General features: G+C 49.2%; 1 protein-coding gene across 1 annotated transcript in view; it reads right to left on the bottom strand.

The window, feature by feature from the left end:
- Positions 1-16119, bottom strand: part of ZMAT4 (zinc finger matrin-type 4) — a 117437-nt gene extending 101318 nt beyond the window's left edge. The window contains exon 1 of the mRNA XM_044437369.1: positions 16018-16119. Coding sequence (XP_044293304.1) covers positions 16018-16119 — 102 coding nt within the window. The remainder of the gene's footprint in view (positions 1-16017) is intronic.
- Between the last annotated feature and the right edge of the window lie 3758 nt (positions 16120-19877).

Here is a 19877-nt window from a genome sequence, read left to right as displayed (position 1 = left end):
CCTCCATGGAAGAATTCCTGGGATGCTCTGGCATTCGTGGGCAAATGTGCCCTTGCGCACTTGCACACTTCTGGAAAAGCACTCTGTACACATTTGCCCATTCGCACAAATCCCCCAAATGCATATGGGGAAAATGGGAAAATTGCAATTGGGAAAATGAGCATTTTTACCATTGGGGAAAACTGTGCCCGATTTAAAACGTCCATTTTTAGATTTTGCATTTATTGGGAGTCCAACCAAAGGCAAACATGGTTTGAGGCAGATTTTAGAGAACCTCTGTGAACTCAACTACGGTCTGTTAGGCCAGGCCCTTTTGGATGTATGCATATACATTCACACTGCAGTGAGGCATTTTGTCTTTTGTTTCTAGCCAGTGAAGGTGACACGAGATCAGAGATACGAGCGCCAAACAGCTCACTCCACTGCTGACTGTTTTCTGGAGCAGCGTGGCCGTCCTCTGCGGAAGGACAAGGTGTAGCTACAGTGGCAGCTCGCGCTACCTCTTCTGTGAGCAGCCTGCACATAACTTTTAGTGTTCCTTCTCCTGCTTCTCCCGCCCTCTTTATCGTGCGGCTCACTTTTGGCGTCCCTATTGCCATTTCACATGCATCTCGGATAAGATGCTCAGATGTTTTATTTTACTAATTAATCTCGAAATAGAGATGTCTCGCTCTTTAAATAGCATCGAAGCATCAGGGTTTGTTTTTTTTTTTTGGTTTTTTTTTTAAATAAAGCAGTTATTTAGCCTCCAGGCCCCTCTTCCCCCATGATGAGATCACCAATATTTCATATTAAATGGATTCATTTGAATTACATTATCTAGGGGAATTGCACAATCTGGATACATCCAGAGAATAATAGAATCTTTTATCTGCCTCAGATCCCCTATAACTGGGGATGAGGTTGCTGCTGCAACACTTCCCAAGTCTAAAGGACCTTTCTCAGACTCAAAATGTGAGGCAGACCTCATTTGCTCGGGATGAGCTAACAGCTGCCCTTAGGTGCATTTATGATTAGTCATCGATGCAAAATGTTGGGGCAGATGCCCATTTGGCAGGAAACGGATGAGGGACCCAAATGCAGAAATATGGATTTTGCAGATGGTCATTGAAGGAATCAGACTTGCTCCCCATTACCCGAATTTGCACTCATTCACACTCGCACAAGCTTGTACTTGTGGAAATATCCAGTTCTTCCCAGGTACATTTTTGACCTTTCACCTTTGGGAAGAAATGCATTTTTTTCTACAACTAAATTTGCACAACATTCCATAAAGTTAAAAAAACCCCACTGGTATTTGAGTTTGCAGAACTGAGAAACAGTCAGTTCACTGCAGAAAGTGTGGGTCAGATTCATAGAAACCCAAATTATCCATTTATTTATTACCTTTCCATACCATCCATTAGCCAAACACTCTTGAAGGCTGCCAGCATGTAATGCCATGCAGACTTGTCTCACCTCCATAGCGGCAAACCTGAGATTCAAGTATCACTGAATACACAGAGATGCAACCCGACTGTTATGAGTGAAGGATGCGACACTGGGGGCTTGAATGGAAGAACCCGACAACTGTGCTGTCCCCCACCTGCCAAGTTTTTAAATCTAAACTTATTTTGGTCCTCTTTATAAAGGAATGTGTGAATTTTGGAATGAACCACAAAAGCCCTGAACTGAACAAAATGTATGAACGATTCGTTTCCGAACATTTTATGCCATTTGCACCTTCAGGACCAAACACAGGCCGAGCTCCAGGTTTTGGCTCAAGGTTACTCAGGGTTGCCCTGTGCTTGACAGCAGGCAAACGCTTAAAAACATGCCCCAGAATGCCCGTTTCGAAAAACGCACCCAGCGAGGCTTCAAGCAACAGGAGAGGGCTGTTTCCACGTGAAAGCAGTGGGCGAGTAATGCACAACTTTGAAGAACAGGCACAGAAAATGTTCACAGGTTTTCAGTGTGAAATGAAGGCTTGCAAGATAACAGAGTCAAGTGGCTTGAGGCTGATTTCAGAGAACACCAGCAACCCCAAGTTTCTCCCACCTTGCTTCCGTGGTGCCTGCAACACATCTCTAGCTTTAAACGTGGACGTGGATGGAGCAGCACTTCAAGCAGATGAGGTCTTCACCGCCGGATCGGCCCGTCAAACAGAGGGGTGCTCTGTGTAGAGTAGACTGCATGGCCTGCACAGCCGCTGAGCACAAGAAGCCTTGGAGAAGACTGCTTGGAGAAGCTGCTGGAAGAGCAGGACACACTGCTGTTCAGCCTCATCCCCTCTGCTTCCGAGGCCAGGGAGGGAAAATTCAAGGGAGGAGAGGGCAAGTCGGAGGAGATCGTGTTGGGACAGCTCTAGGCCCCCACAGTTATCAGAAGACCTGCCAGGAGAAGCATTTTTCTGCCACCCCCCTCCATGCGAAAATGGACCATTCCCAAGCTTCCCCTCTTCCACCTCCAGATTCTTTTTGTGCCTCAAGTTAGAAAGGAACTTCCAGCGCAGTTAGATTTTTTTGCCTGATGAAGGTGACTGGCTGGGAAGAACAGCACCGATGTTAATTCAACTTGCCAGCCTTTGACTGGCCGGCGTGACCTTCTGGCTTTCAAAGGGTGAGGGGGAGAGAGAGATGAAATAGCTTTGCTCAGACCAGCGGGTCACTTGTCTTCAACCTCTGTTTTAACTTTTAAAAAATAAAATCAAATATTCATGCTTGGGGAATGTGGTTCTTCCTATATTGCAATATACAAGGAGAAGGAAAAGCACTCCAGGGCATGCATTTTCTCAGGCCAGAAAACATTCCTCAACCCGAGCTGGAAATGCTTTCTTGCAAGCAAGATGTTTCCTCTCATTTTTGTGGTTACTTTTGCCTCATCCAAGAGTGATGCAGCACATCCGACATATGCAGATATAATATTTTTCCATGGGTTTTTGTGTCATTTTCTATCGCACAAAGGGGACACGTGGTCCCATGTCTGTGTTGCCTTCTACAGGAGCAAAGCGTTAGCTGCTTGATCAAGCCCGAACTACTGTGCCCGTTCCTTCAGACTTTCCAACTGGGCTCCTCGGATCACATCCTGCGCAAGCTTGTTTGGTAAGGCTGAGAGGACGCTTGGCAAAATTCTTGCTTTATGGACTGGAGAAGCAACAAGAAGGGAAGGCACTTGTGTACCATGACACACAAAAACGGTGCCTGAAGGAAGTATTTATTTTGGAGGAAACAGCCATTCAACACAGAAGGGGTATCACCGGGTTTCTCTTTAGGATGCATGTGAAGAAAGATAAGCAGCCCGAGGGAGGAAGACGATCTTTTCCCGCAACACGTGGGGCAGCATGTTGCCTGCGGGTGGCGACGGGGCAGAGCAGGCTTAAGGCTCCATGCACCATGGTCTGGCACCGTTTTCGGCTGGTAACAGCGGCGATGGGGCGAGCCGATGGGGACTCTCCTTCCCATTCTGCAGGCGATGTGGACGCGACCAGGACGCCATAGTGATTTCCCACTGGATCTGGGCTGCAGAAAGGTGCTTTTTCGTGGGTACCCCGAGGAGGGCATGGCCCTCCTTGGGTGGACTTGGAAGTGGTCCCCAGGTGCCCCACGGGGAACGCCTCCATGCGCCCCAGTACGCAGACTTGCATTTCTGACTGGGTAATGCTAAGGAAACACACAGTACCCCCACCCCCAAAAAAGATCAGATCACATCAAAATCCAAATGCTTTCATGATGTCAATGGATGTTTTTAACCCATCATAAATATTACCATAAATAAATGTTAATGCCTTTAACATTGCAGCTTTGCATAATTAATTGCATTTACCATGTTTGATGTTCTTTATTTTCTGACTCACAGTAACAAACGGCTTGGAGGAAAGCAACAATTATGTAGCTCTGAACAGGTGCTCTTAATTGCTTTCCAAAAAAAGAGCATGCTTTAGGATGCTAGGAAAGGGGCTTCATTCTTAAGAAAGCCTGATGTGTTTCAGCCCAGATGTTCACTGGGGTCCTCTTCAAGGACTATAAAACAGACAGTGCATATTATTAAATTTCGCACAGGAAATAACATGGGCCAGCAGCTTGGGGAGGGCCTTTCTTTTAGTACAATGTGTTAAAAAAAAACAAAACAGAAAGAGTCCCCAAGAGTCTATGGGAAACATTAAAATAAAAAGGTGGACTCTCCAGGGAATACCTGGATGTCAAGAAAAACTTGCAATCTACTTAAAAGAGAGAGACATCGGCCAATTCAGTGAGAATAATTGGATGCACAGCACATTTTAACAGGCGTAGGAGGGTACTGAGTATGCTGCAGATACACCTGCAAAACGACAACACTTCAGGACCATTCCAACCATAAACGGTATTTCTTGAGACTCCCAGGAGTTCTGCTTGCATGTCCAACTGCAGCTGGTTTTGCACGGAGGGGGAAATGGCACAAAACAAGCCCGATCAAATGTGAAAATGGAGCAAATGTTCCACAGGGGGGCCAATGTTCGAACCCTCCCCTGATCATTTAAAGCCTGGAATTGTGCTTTTTTTTCTAAAAAAGCACAAGAAAGAAAGAAAGAAAGAAAGAAAGGAAGGAAGGAAGGAAGGAAGGAAGGAAGGAAGGAAGGAAGGAAGGAAGGAAGGAAGGAAGGAAGGAAAGACAGACAGACAGACAGACAGACAGACAGACAGACAGACAGAAATGCAGCGATCATGGATGCTGTGACCCGGGAAGCGGGGAGGGCTCTCCCACTCTAGCAGCACCAACCTGCCACTGGGCATCCACCCGAGAGGGATGGTTTAACTGGGAGTGCCAGCTGATCGGGGGCTGGACCCGCTGGCCTTCGTGGCCCCTTCCACTATTCCATGACCCCACGATGCTGTGATTCGGCAACCGCAGCTCCCTTGCCCAGGCTGAACTTCTCCCAGGGAGTGAGCCAGGCCAGCCCAGGCAGGCAGGCAAACCCCTTCTCCGCACGAGGCACACGAGTGGAGACAGGGACTCTCCTGGCCGTGAATGTCTGGCTGGGAGGGGAGTGTTTGCACAGGCCCTGGTGGGCTCTCGTGGACTTGCTCCTTCAGGAGCCCCATGTGGCCCCCGGTGCAGGGCAGATTTCGGGCAGAGAGAAAGCAGACTGAGTCTGGGGAGCCAAGCCGAGGAAGCCCAGCGGATTCCCACCTCCCGACCTGAACCCTCACCCTGCTCCCGCAAGGATGCACAGAACCAACAGCGAAGTGGCAGTCCAGCAAAAGCTCACTCTGTGAGTCACAGGTCTGCCAGCAGAGAAGCACGAGCGAGTGCCCAGGAGAACCTGGTGGCTGCCTGGCTTTCGCTGCATTGACTGTTTTATCGGTTTAATTGCGGCCCCATTCGCCCGAGGACAAGGTTAAATAGCTGCAGACGTCTCTGGGGTCACTCCGCTCCTGCTAACGGTCCTGTAACACAGAGGACAGCAGGAGGCAGTGGGGAGGACCAGTCCGTCCCTCGGCGCACTTCTCCTAGGAGTAGCCCTTTAATAGAGAGAACTGCTTTCTTTCTTTCAAGCGAAAAGCAGAGCAACGGGAGGCTCGAAAAGCATGCGTAATTAGGCGGTGGTCTCTTTGCCGCCTTGTCGGTGCTCCACCGCGGGCACGCGAGGCACTTGGGTGCTCAGAGCACGTTAAAAATAACGTCCGCCCGTTACTTCTGACAATGCCGTGCTGGTCAGCGGTTCTGTGGCGCTTCGCTTGTTATCGAGGGCTTTTCTGAAGAGGCGTCAGCAATGAGTGTGGAAAGGGCCTCTCCACCCACCGCCACCCAGCCTTTCTCCTCTAAATTGTCCCTAGCAAAATAGCTCTGGCAAATGGTCCCTGGGCATTTTTCAAATGTGTTAGTATCTGTAGAAGCAGATTCATTTCCAAATTTCCCAGGAAATGGATGCAGTTACTTGGGATGTCTGCATGGTCAAAAAAGATTCAGAAACCAACCTGTTGTAACAATGCAAAAAATTAATTGGGAGTCCACAAATGATCTAACCGAGGATTCATTTAACATTATTCATTCCTTTCCTTTTTTTATCACCCAATGTTCAAAGGTTTCTGGAGGGTTTCTAAGATTCCTCCTCCTCCTCAGATTGCAACACTTTCCTAGAAGTCCTTTTTTCCTTTATTTTCTTAACATATACAAATGCATAAAAGAGAATGCAAAACAGAACAAACTAAAATAAACAGAGCAAACCAGAAAGAGCCAAGTGAACGAAGCTGCCAAGGGTTTCTGAGATGGCTTCTGACGGCCACATAATCAGGCACAAGGGCTGACAAATCTCTGGAGAAGCCTGGGCCAACTGGACCAGCACCAGTCCTGAACCCTCCTCCACAACTGGCGCCAGGCTGCAATGGCCCAGGGCTTTTTAGCACTGTGCAGCAGAATCCCTGCTTCCCCGGTGCTGCCCTCCTTCTGTGGGTGAGGAACTGGGAGGGGTTCTTCAGGCTGGGAAGTGCAGCCCAGTCGCCTTCCTACCTGACCGGGGGATCCAAGGTGATCCCAGCTGGGTTCTTTCTGCAAACTTCTGCCTGTAAAGAAAATGCTAAAGAAATCGGCAAAAATCATACGCTTTGCACAAATTGCGCAATTTGCACCAATTTATGCAAAATGTGCCATTAGTATGATTCATGCCACTGAGCTTCACTGGCAGCTAAAAACTTTCCTTAATGAACTGGAATCTGGAGGATGGAATTGTCACAACCTGCCGGATTCCCCCCCAGTCAGATTCCACACACACACCCCTATTTCTATCTCCTTCCGCCTCACCCCCATTTGCTGAAATTACAAATACTTTCCAGGTGGAGGTTCCCCATTAGCAGTGGCAGATGGTTTTCTGCTTCTTAGGAACTGGCAGGAATTCTCCCTGTGTAAACACGCACAGGTTTTCACCTTTAATGTTAATGTTTTGCCAAAACCTATAGTTTCTGAGCCAGCAGGTCAACTGCTGTGTGACGCCCTTACTCAGGTGTGGCATTATGGAACCCTGTCTCCATTGAGGTTACCTAGAACCAGAACTATCACCTTCCTAGCAGCAGGATTGGCCTTTCCTCTTTCCCCTAGTCCTTGATGGATCATTAAATATCAACTATTTTCTCAGGCCCCCATATTTTAGTGCAGCGATGGGTTTATTAGCTGTATTAAATTGTTTTGAAATTGTGTATCTTAAAGATATGTATCTGAAATTCTGTTTCTATCACCTGATATTTGTGACCCTCCAGAAAGCTTTGACCATTGGGCAGTACAGAAATGAAAGGGATGAATAATGTTACATGGATCCTGGCTTAGAACGTCAGCCTCTCCCCACTGGGACTGCCATTTTTCCCCACAGTGCCTCAGTGCTGTTGCCAGGGGATTGTGGGCAACGAAAATGATGGCTGGATTGCTGCAAGAGAAGTTTGCTGCTCATGCAAAGCTGGGGCTAATACTCTACGATGGCTCTGCCCAGCCATCAAATGGTTTGCGGTTATTACCCTCCCACTAAGAACAACGGAGCGACAGTTGTTTCGGTTTGCACTGGGAAGGATGTAATATTCGCCTTTTGGCAAACATCTTGATGCCAGCAAAAACGGGGTTCCAGGGCATCCCTGTCTGTCCACTCCAAGAGCGTCTCCTTCACTTCTGAGCCCGTATTTTCCTTCTACTGAAACCTCGGCAAAACCCCTTCTAGCTCCACAATACACGCTTGCCTTCGTGGCAATGTCTCCACTCCAGGAGTCTTCCCGGATTCCCCTATCTCGGCCCTTAACGCATTGCTGGAAAATGGCACATCCCCTTCGTTCTGGCAGGAGAGGTCGCCCACAGATCCGCCTCGAAATGGGCCATCCGCGCGGCAGATCACTTAAAGATCGTCCAGCTGGCCAAGCATCGATCACGCTGTCCGTGCTGTTTGCGAAGAAGTGCTCCTCCATGGCGGAGCGGGAGTTGGCGGGGCCAGCTCCATCCCCGGAGCAAGAGCCAAAGGGCAAGAGGCCCTCCTTGTTCCCATTCATCTCGGCAGCCGTCATATTTTAATTGCCTTCCTTTTCACATCACCCACAATTTTGGTCAGCCGACTGACGGCCGGCTCTGTTGGGTCCAGGACGCTGCATTCCAAACATGCCTGTTGGTGTTTTCTTGGAAACAAACGAGGAGCAATTCCCGTTTGTGGTTGGTTTGGTGCATTTTTTTAAAAAAGCATCTTGCAAGTGCTGGAAGCAATGAGTACAAGAGAAATGCGAAGAGAGCAGCTTAAAGAGAACATGTGCATATGAATAATTTGGCAGAAGGCTGAATCTGAAGCCAAGGACAGGCTGGGTAAGCTGGCGGCAGGATTTTTCAAGGTGAAACTCAGGATTGGAAGGGATCCTGGAGGTCATCTAATCCAACCCCAGTTCAGTGCAGAAGTCTTAGAACTATGAGTCCTACCATCCTAATGTTTCTCTGCATGTTTAACTGGAATCTGCCTTCCTGTATTTGCCACCTGCTGGCTCGGCAATAGCGAACAAGACTACTCTATCACCAATACAACGGTCCTGCAGGTTTGCTTCAGTGTCAACATGTCTTCCCGCCTGCCTCTTCATGGCACGTCAAGCTCCCAGGAGAATCAGACAGCCTCCCCCATCTTAAAAGAAGACAGCAGAACTGGGCGCTGCAATAAGACTTTTAAATACATATATTTAAACACATTCCCCACAAGGAGAAAGCTTGAAAGGTCCTTAATCTGCATTCCACAAGGAGAAAGCTAGCAGATTCGGATTGAAAGGGCCCTAGGAAATCCACCATGAGAGCTTTCTTTGTGTGCCAGTTTGCAAAACCAGAGGGTAGTTTTCAAGAATCCACCTGCATGGCCAACTTGTCCCCATCTCCTTCCACTGATCTGCCCACAGGTGATGGAACCCAAGGGCAGCTCCAGAGCGTGGCAAGGCAGGGAATTTATCTGGGCCCCTAACAATGTCGCGATTTCCACTCTGGTACCCACACTACCCAAGAAGACCAGAGGACTGGCCTCTTCTGCGTTCGGGGGTCACAGTGATGGCCAGCTCCCCAAATCCTGCCACCAAGACCGGGAACAGCTCACATACTGGGCGTGAGACGCTGAAGATGCTGCCCTTCGCGTAGTGCGAATTGAAACTCAGAATTCTTCACGCCTGAGCGTGCCGGCTGCCTGCTGTGTTAACACCTGGAAGGTCCCCATCATTTATTTAACGTGATCTTATCGGCCGAACACGTCCCCAGAGAGCCTAACAGCCAGCCTGTAAAACAAGACTGGCAATGCCCAGTTTGGAAAGACACAACCCACAGGCAGAAGGGGATGGGAAGAGGAAAAATAAGAGACGATAAACACAGTGCTTCCTTGCTACAAAGAGAAAAAAATGAAGCACCCTAGAGAAACGCAAGCCATCTCGTTTCACCACAACACCTCCCTCAAAGAAGTACCTGCCTTCACCTGGACCCACTCCCAGGGCTTCTGTTTGCAGCTGAAGAAAATACTTTTAAAAAACACAAACGGAGAGGAAGACTTGTAAGAGAGAGGGAAAGGCCAGTATCTTCTGAATGGGGACAACCCCCAAGCGAATTTCGGATCCCACCCCACATTAGATTGCAATGCCTCCTGGCAACGCTAGCCTGAAACCCTTCTGCAAAGGGGTAGTTTATAGTTTTTTGCACAGACCAAAGGTGAGGTGCTGTCATCATTTCTCAGAGAGCAGCTGGAGGGACGGTGACTGCTGCAAAGGGATCTCTTACGACAACCGAGCTTTCTGGCATGTCAGGTCGGAAGCAGAGCTGTTTTGGAAACACTCCGATTCTTTTGTCAGTTTCCCACTGCCTTTGCCCTTGGAAAATAAATATTACAATAATATCTGCAGAACCGTTGATGAACGATGACAAGAATCCACCTCACTGCAGCAGCCCTACCAAGAGGCAACGTGAGGAATTGGTCTTACACGGCCGGCTTTGGGCACTGGTGTGGTCACTGGAGTGAGACACCAATAAATCAGAGCCATGGAGCAAAATCCACTGGGCAGTCGTCCTGCAGCGGCAGACAGATGTGCCTGGGAGCTCTCCAAAAGCATCCAAAGCTCATTCCCACGAAGCTTCCAATGCAGCGTGTGTCCCACTCAGGAGGGGCGCAGTCCGGCCAGGTCTCCATTCCTCATTTTGCATGCCCATTCCTATGAATGGCGCGCCTTCCTCCTCATGCAGTTTAGCAGAGTGCTCACATTTGGAGCATCTCCCCGCTAAGATCATGCCTTTTCGGAGGTTACATCCACCAGCGAGTGGAGAGCCAGGGATTCCCGCACTTGCTTAAATTTTCTAAAAATCACTTTGGAGTGCCTTTTGGCCCAGTCTCCTTTTCACCTCTGACCTGCCTTGCACCGATTTCTGTGCCTATTTTTCAAATATGGCGTTCCCATTGACTGAAGTGCATGAATGCGTATGAAATAAAAACCTGCCTAAGCCTTGTTCTGCTAGCGTGCCGGGCAGTCCTGCCAACCACACGTCCCCTCGCCTGGAACACACTGACGGGGCCCCTTTCAGCCTGAGCCCCTTGGCGCTCTCCTCTCTTCCAGATATATGGCCCGATATTAAGGGCGGAAAGCCCTTTCACCCACCCACAAACTGCAAACGCCAGTTGGCCCAATGTCAGGGTCAATGAGCACTCCTGTCCAGCAGCTCAAGGGGAATATAGAGAACTCTCCACAAAGCCTCACATTCTCAGAGAGTAATTTCACCAACAATAATGAAAGCATATTTTAAAGCTTTACCACAGTATGTTTGAAGAGAGAAACAAGCCCTTGCTTTAAACCAATCCCATCTTTTTAATGCTACAAGATTGCCGTGTTTTTTAGTACCGAAAGAGCAGCACTAATTCCCAACTTCATATGCAGGATGGTTTTTATAGGTGATGCTCTGTTTGTTGCTGTTCTAGAAATTCTCTGCGTTTGAATCTTCAGCACCTGGCCAAAAGAGAAGCGGCAAAAAGGTAAATCGCAGCTCACACACACGGGTTGCGATGGCGGAGACGGTGCTCTCATTTGGGGTGCAGGTGCTGCGGAGCAGCAGGGAAAGCAGAATGTTCTTTTTGCTCCAGAGACGCCGTGCCCGGGTGTTCGTATTTTCTAGATCCTGCCAAGTATTTCCGGGACTGCCACCTGTTACGCAGTCTGCGATTTCGCTTGTCAGACTCAGTAAGGATACTCAGTAAGAATCTTGTGCAGGTCCCTTTTTAAACAAAAAGGTACGCTTCTTTCACTGACTTTCCCATAGTGTTTTGGGATGCTGTTTTGGATTGGGTACATCCATGTTTATTCATTTTAATTTATAATCACCACTTATCTGGAACTATTATTGAATCCTCCTTTATTGAATTTTTCCTGCAACTCCTCTTTATGTTTTTGATCTTGTGCGCTGCCTTGAGAGAATTCCACCCTTGAAGGCAGCTGAGAAAGTATTCTGAATAAATAGCTTTTTAAAAAATTCTTTGGGCAGGTCTATCTCCCCCAACATACAAAGAGAGATGAATCCTTCCCCTGCAGGCCCTCTGGGTTCTCTTCCATTTCCCCCATGCTAGTATAAGTTCTGATTTCCACTTTTAAAACAAGCTGTGATTTTCACACTTAAAAAAAAAACACTCAGGAAATTTGGACAAACTGTGGAGCCCAAACTTTGCACACAGCTCAAAGCTGCATAAATTCAAGACTTTCATACAGCTAGCCCGACTTGAGCTGGGCATAGCAACACTGGAAACTCCCTTGTTGCTAAAAACAATTTTTCAAAAAACACCAGGAATATAAGCATACACAAAAGAATGCAATAAACTATATTTGTCAGAGCAAATACATTACCGAAAGAAAAATGATATTCTAAGCAAGCTATCAGTGAGGAGGATAACAGGTAGTGAGGAAAGAGTGAAAACCTACCATTCCATTTGCACAAATCCTGGGGGCTTAAATCATCATAAAACCTGGAAACGACTTAACATGTCAGTCGAATGTATGCGGATACTGTTGCCCTGGCGGAGCTCCACCCGGCCCGTGCCAAGCCAGGCGGAATCGGCCACGACGAGGCCTTTGCGAAGGAGGGAATGGGGCGAGCTGGGCGCAGGCAGTGGGAGGATGGCCCAGAAGCTGCGCGGCCTTGCGCCGGCACTGACCTTGCATTGACAAAGCACGGGCACATCTGCCCAGCTTGAAGAGTCAGGTCGCATTTGCCCAAGAGGCCCGATTTCCCCAAATCAATGTGTGTGTTAATGGCACTGCAAATATGTAGGTTTGTAATATGTGCAATGATTTCACACACATTTCGGGAACCTGAAAAAAACCTGGCATGGGCTGTTTCTGATTGCAGGAACAGAAATGTTGCAGGAATCCACTAGGTTGAAATGGAATGGATTTCCTAGCATCACACATTCCTAAAGATGACTTACCTAAACCATGAGCTTCAGCCCTGCTGTCTGGGGCTAATGGGAGTTGTAGACCGAACAAAAAGTACTGGTACTGTAAGCATCTCTGGAAAAAGAGTTACCACATTCCTTCATGGGAATGTAGGAAAACATTGTTTCAGATTGCTTTGGTTCAGGATTTTACTTAACGGGCTTAATTTCTGGACTGAACTTGGACACAGTTTAATTGCAATTAAAGGCCATGCATTTTGGAGCTTGCAATGTCATCTGCGGACAAACGAAATCATTTGGCAGCCTCTGCAAAATGAGTGCAACCATTGTGTACTTTTCAAAACTGTGCACGATGTGCTTTAATATGTAGAAGGAGGAGGATACCATCATGGCTGAGAATGAGCACTGGAAGAAAATTTGGAGACTTTGGCGAGCTCACAGCTTGCTGATTTGCCCATCCTTGTTCCTAGGGATGGGGCAGGGTCTTCTATAGCAAAATCCCAATCTTTTCCTCTAAAGGACGCTCAAAAGGCTACTAAGTGCACTTTTTATTCTCCAACTTTCTCATTGTTTCTGATTGATCTGTCACACATTTTGAAAAATGTTGTGGGTAGAAGAGAATCATCTCTTTGCTCTAACTGGGCAGCAATTGGAAATTTGGCCCATGGGAACGCCAAGCCCTGTTTGCCTAGGTGCACTGAACTGGGGTTCGGGGAATCCTCTAAGGGGAATTTGCGAGTGAGACTTAATTCTCCCCCATTCACAGCACTCCACTGCAGCCATTCCAGATAGACTGACTTCCTGATGGGGAAATGAGTTCCTAGGACTCAGAGTTGCTATTTTTATCTGGAACTGTCTGGAACTGCCTCAGTGCATCCAACATGGCTGCTTCCCAGTCAGCTGCCAGCGCAGGGGGGTGTCCAGCTGCCGTGGTGAACCTTCTCCATGGAGGTCCCCTGTGAAGGACATGTGCCCTTTGGCTTATGTTCCAACCCAAAGACTGGATTCACACCATAGCGAAAAGGAGCTGAGTCCGTTCTGGGGAAACAAGGCCCATCCACCTGAGAACTGGGGTAAATCTGCCAGTTGCTTCCTTCGCCTTTTAACAACTCCATATTCTTTCTCTCCTGAGTACAAAGAACCTTTTGGAAATCTGGCAAATTCTTATCAAGAAGCATTAAAACGAAATCCTTGCCCAAGAGAAGTGGTGCAGCTCTTCCCAGCCAGGAAGGGACCCTCTTGAAGCCTCTTGGGGAAGAGGGGGCAGTTCTAATTCGGCACTGCAAACGTGGTGGAGGCACGCCGGCAAAAGTGGAAATTGCCATGGGCGGGATGAAATTCTCCCACATCCCTCAAAGCAGCCGATTCTGCTTCCTTAGAGGGCAGAGTGAAAAACACCTGACCATCCAGTCACACAGGTGTGACTGCTCCAGCAGCCTTGCTGGGTGCTATTTCTTGCCCCTTCATTCACTCACTGCCAGCATGCGCCCAGAAAGCATTGCCCTCATTCCGATTTGGCTTCCAGGCCGATGTATTGGCTAGGCAACTTCAGCCTAAAGCCAATTCTGAGCCAACGGGGTCAACTGGGGCCGGCAGGAGTGTGAAGCACAACTCTTACCTCTACGTGGGGTTTAATTTCATTCCTTTTTCTATCCCTCGTCCTCTCCAAAACCTTTTGAACAAAGCAATACAATTGGAATGGATCGTTTGGGCCATCCTGGCCCAGGCACTTCAACCAGGATTTCTTAAAAACTCTTCAGAGTCAGCTGGCATCACACATACAAATAGGAACCCCAAGGCTGAGGTGACTGTGAACTGAACCCCCAGAAATTGCAAGTCTCCTTCAGGAAGGGAGGCAGGAAATTATTTTCAAATAATCAGCTGCCTTCCAGGTCTGCCATGGAAACAACCAAGGCAAGAGTTGCGATATTGCGGCAATTTTCAATGGAAATTTTCTATGCTGCTGGAGAGCAATAAATCCAGCAATAAAATTCCTGCAAGCAGAAATGGCTTTTTCTGTCTGTTTGTTGCTGGCTTCATTTACATTAATTAGGTTCAGCTATTAGAGGGTCAAGCTGCTAGGTCAACTTCTTTCTGTGAGTGTTTCTTTTAACAGATTGGGTGAGTAGCAGTAAGGATGTTGTATTTTCTTTGAAGTGTTATTGTCTATGAAGTGTTATTGTCTACGCTTACAAAATGGAACTTCTCATTGTATTTTGTATTCTTTCTTTCTTTTTGAGGGTTGGGAGATTCTGGCCCTGCCCTTGCAATGTAAATGAAAGTACTACTTCTGCTGCTGCTGCTGCTGCTTCTACTACGATGATGATGATGATGATGATGATGATGATGATGATGATGATGATTTCATTTCTATACCACCTCACAGCCAAAGCTGTCTGAGCAGTTTGCACAATCCAGAAAAACAATTGATAAAAATACAATAAAAATGTCAGAAAAAACATGAAAAGGTTTTAAACAGCTAAAAAACAGATGATAAAAACAATACAGAGGGTGATAAAAACAGGGACTCTGCGAACACCCGTGATCCCCTCAAGGCCTAGTTTAGGGTTAATAAGTCCTTCAAAGCCTCAGCAAGAGGACTAACTTAACCTGGTGCGCAACTGATGATCAATTTGGCACCAGCCAGGCTGCAGGGGGGATGGGGCCGGCCCCAAGAAAGCCTTCCCCCTAGTGGCCATGCTGGGCACTTCCCTTGGAGTTGGGACTTGGAGCAAGGGCCCAGGGGCTGGGAGAGGCGCTCCAGCAGCTTGTAGGTTAAAACCAGCACCATTAATAAGAACCAGAAGCATTTGGGCAGCTAATACAAGCAGGCTGGAACAACTGCACCAAAATATTTGGGACGCATGAAAAATGGCAAACAACCTGCTGATCAGGCCAAAGACCGGCACTCCAGGTGGTTAAACTCTGCATGTTTGTTATACATCTCTAACGAACTGTCACAGGAACCAAGGGCCAGATGCCAGGGTGGGACAGAAAACGTGCAGAAGCTGTCCGTGGTGCTGAATTCCAGCCAGGACTAGCTCCTCTGAAGCACGAAAGGTATCGAAACTATTGTGGGGGGGGGGAGGTTCAGCCCCCAGACAGCTCTTACAAGGCTGAAAAGAAAAGCTACAACGGATGAGGAACTCTTTTGACACAAGAGTTCCCACCCTCCCCTGGTCAGAGCGGTCCCCAGAATTGCCGACACGGACGGATGGATGGGGTGGTAATATTTACCCATCTTTCTTCCTCCCAAGGAACTCGTTGTGGCTTACACAATCCTCCTCCTCTCACTCAGCCTGACAACAACATCCCTGCGGGGACGGCTGTGACTGGCCCAAAGTGAGCTCCGTGGCAGGCGCCGACTAGCCCCGTTCCCCCTGTGTCCTGGCCCTGCGCTCTTCACCCCTGTTCCACGCTGCTTCTCAGATTGCCAGCAGCTGGAGCGTGGCAACGGCGGGACTCCCTGTGGTCCAAACGTGTCCCCCACCAGCGCTTGCCTTTGTGCAGCCAGCCAAGCCCGCTTGCGACGCTTCCAATTTGCACAGGAAGCAGCTAATGGCAGACATTCGCCCCTACCCGCAGCAGGCATCTCTTTGCAGTCCAATTCCCGGACTCCGCAGGCCCCCAGCGTGAAGCGCCACCGCTCTTACCTCGTAATGGGCCACGCGCTGGGATTCCGATATCAGCTGGGCGCTGCACACTTTGCAGTAGCTTTCTGTGAATAACTCCTGGTCAATATCCGATGACTTCATCTGCTTCCAGTGACACAAATACAAACAAACATACCGTTAAAAAGAGGGACGGGAAGCGAGTCGCCACTGCCTTGGAACTTTAGCGAGGCAGGAATAAAATAGCATTCCGTGTGACCCACAAAAGAGCTGAGCCAGTAACTTTTCTGGGGCGAAACTGGAGATAAAAGTTCCAATTGTCATTACAAAGGAATTAGATGTATCAGAAGAAAATCTGGGCAGTTTGGCAGGATGGAAAATTGTAGAGTCCCAGAAGCCACCAGTCTCGAGACGCACAAGGGCAGAGGACTGGGCCTTTTAACAAAGCAAAAAGAGGAATGCGCTTCCATTTGGAAGACGCACCTCTCTGCCCACGGCTTTGTCCAGTCAGCCGCCCTGTGGGTGGGCAACTTCGGACTTAAAAATGGGAAAGGGAAGGTGAAAGAGAGGGTGGGCACTGAGTGTGCCTGACTCTGTCCCTGTCACCTGCTGTTCTTTAGGGGTTTCTTTGGGGCCCAGGAAGCCACAAGGGTCATTGCCCTCAGTCCTGGCCGCACCACCCACAAGCAAGGCATGTGGAATGGCAGGCTTTGGGACGGGCTGCCCTTTTTCGAAGAGGAAGGCGGAAGAAACCAGCTTCTCTCTCCACATCAGCCCGTCTTCTCTGTGGCACCAGGGCTGCATCGGAACACCCCCCGCCCCTCTTTTGCCCCCAAGGGGAGAAAAGCAAGGTATCAACTGAACAAATGAAAGTGCCCCCCTGCTGAGCCCCTGAATGAGTGAGATACAAAGCCAAGTCTTTCCCAGCTCGTGTTTTTGTTAGTTTCTCTCTTATGCTTGGATTATTTCTGTGTTTGTCTATTTGCTCTTTCTCTCTCTCTATATAAAATATATTAGGAAATATATATATATATATATATATATATATATATATATATATATATATATATATAAAAAGAGAGAGAGAGGAAGAGACCACCAGAACCAAATCAAAATAATTCGTCTGTAGAAGGGTCAAAACAATGAAACAGGTGGGGCATTTAACTCCCAGAGCAGCTGTAGCAATTGTCACATGGGTCTGTATGACTGACTGGCCATGTCATCCCAGCCAATCAGCGATCACATATTGTATGAGATGATGTCCCCGCGCCAGGCAACCTATTCATTTGGCTGAGGGGTAAAGCAACTGAGGACAATCCAGTGGCGAAAAGGCAAAGGTGGGGACGGCTGAATGCAAGAAGAGCCATGTGGGCCAGGGCTGCTGGAGTTCTCGCAAGGGCCACCTCACAAGGAGGCCGGGAGTGCCACGACCCCTTCCCGCGTCTCCCGGGGTACCCAGGCATAAGATACAGGCTCGGATACAGGAGGGAGCACCTGACCATCTGGTCCAGCAGCCAGCCATAGCCTTCTCACCCAGAAATGGATGGCCTTCTCCATCCCTGATGTAGACACGGCCAAGGAAATTCTTACAATGCAGGGCGGGGAGTTTTGGTGCTGCAGGAAATACAGTGCGTACCCTCAGCTCCAGCACAGGTTATCCTGGTGCCCAAGGTGACTTATAAGAGGAATTCCCAGAGGGAGCAGCTTCTGTTTGAATGCCAAGAAATGCCGCGAAGGATCATCCTTATGTTTGGGCTGTCGCCCTATGCCGGCGCCCCTCACCCTGCCTGCTCCAGGCACGGCGGATGAAAAGCCCTGCGAAGGAGCTCTCCAACGCACATGCCCGCACAGCTGGTGGGTTACCTAACCCTGATCTTTTGCAGTGCCAGCTGCCTCCGTCAGGGAATCGGCTGGAGGGGCACCATCTGACTCCCAGCGTGTTTTGCTCCAGGTGCCTCTGCACAGAGCAGATGCCCCTTCAATTCCCATTCCATCTCACACACAGGGAACCCGTCTTGCCAGGGAGACAATCCTCTACAGGGTGTTTATGATTCCTTGGCAAGGGAGTCCCATTGGCCCACAGGACCAGACACACCTGCAGGATATCCTGCTGTGGCTTCTTTCACTCCACCGTAAGAGCTGCGCATGCTCGTAAAAGAACAATCAGAATCTCATTCCCAAAAAGTTGCCAGGGCACTAAAAGCATTGCCAGATATCACACCCAATTAATTTTGCTTCCAAGATTCAGGTTTTTCAAGGTCAGAGAACTGGGGTATGTTTCTGTGTGTGAAGGACTGCAGTGAGCGACAGAAATGCAAAATGAGATCAGAGGAAAAATATATTAATACAAAATATGACCACACCACATTTGCAGTTTGAGTTATGAACAACCCACCATGCTGAATGTTTTCTTGTATTCAACCATTCCTTGGGGAAGATTGCAAGCTTTTAAAAAATGCACCCAAAAATTCCAGGAAGGGGAAGAATTTTGGAGAAATTCCTCGGGGTGCAGTCTTCGATGCAACTCCACGGAGGCAGCCAGAGTGTCCTTTCTTTAGCATCCATCCCCACTCTGTCCTTGCAGCCTTTCCAACTGACTGAGCTTCTTGGAAATTTGGGGTCCTTGGTCCTAGAAAAGCCTTCCCAGCCTGGTGCCCTTTGGCTCTGCTGGCTGGAAGATTCTGGGACTTGTCATCCCACACGGATGAAGGCATCAAGCTGCGGGAACAACCCCAGGAAGCTTCTCCAGGACTCCCCCCTTGGGCTTTTTCGGTGCTGCTGCTTCCTGAGTTCCTGAATGCCAAGAAAGCAGCTGTCCTCCTCTTCCTTCTTGCTGCTGAAAAATCTTTTAACGGCCACATTGCAAAGCCAGATCTGCCGCTTCCCAGACAGCGGGGCTTCCCGGAAGCTCAAGCGGCCGAAGATGCTGCACCGTGGAGACGGGTGCATGGTCAACGAACAAGCAGGTGCCTTCTTCTGCCACCTCCTGAGGGTCAGCACTGACCCCTGGCAGCCGAAGAAAGTCCTCCAAATTCTCAGCTTCCCAGCAAATGAAGCAGAAAAGGCTCTGCTGCCTTCACCGTGCAGAATGCACTCGCCTGGGGCCCACGTGTGCCCATCCTCTGTCTGGAGGCACCCTCTAGTCCTGCCCAGTCCAGGTTGCCCATCAAGAGTGAGGAGCAAGCAAGAGACTGAGCAGCAATGCACACGGGGACCTGGACAGCCTTCCTCCCGGAGCGGAAAGGGCTGCATTTCGAGGGGCTGGACGAGCCATCCGGGGCCCCGTCCCTCAAGCACCTGCAGGTTCCCTCTCCCGCTCAGCCCCTTCCTGCAAAGCGCGCCAGGCCCGGAGGAGGTCGGTGAAAGTCTGCAGACTCCAGCTGCACAAGCAGCAGCCGTCCTCGTCACACTTGCGGCTGAGAAGGCACCATTCCCGGCAACACAGGGACCGGCCTTCCCCTGCGCCTGCAGGAGGAGAAAGGGGGTTGTGGGTTGCGCAGCACCCGGGGCTGGATTCCGGGCGAGCGCCGCACGAACGCCGGGCACGCTTGCTGGGAACTGCAGCCCATGGCTGAGGGGGAAAGCAGGGTCTTTTGGCAGACCAGGCGGAATAGCCATGCTTGGCCTCTCCCCGGCCTCCGTGCAGCCACTGCGGCTGCGCTGATGCTCGAGGGAAGCGTCATCAAGCAGAGGCATGAAAAGGAGGGATGCTGCCACCTGGAAAACTCTCCTTGCTTTGGAGCCCTTGAGCTGCTGCCAAAGCTTGGCCCGGGGGAACTTTGCAGAGGCCACCAGGATGCTTGCCTTGATATGGGCACTTCCATTCCACGAGAAAAGGGGGATTGTCCCACACCAAATCAGCAGCAGGGGTGATGCGGCTTCACGGCGGAAAGAAGGCACAC

The sequence above is a fragment of the Varanus komodoensis genome, unplaced genomic scaffold (genome assembly GCF_004798865.1).
Source record: "Varanus komodoensis strain SLA01 unplaced genomic scaffold, ASM479886v1 scaffold30, whole genome shotgun sequence".
Lineage (NCBI taxonomy): Eukaryota > Metazoa > Chordata > Lepidosauria > Squamata > Varanidae > Varanus > Varanus komodoensis.
This window is presented reverse-complemented; position numbering and strand designations above follow the sequence as displayed.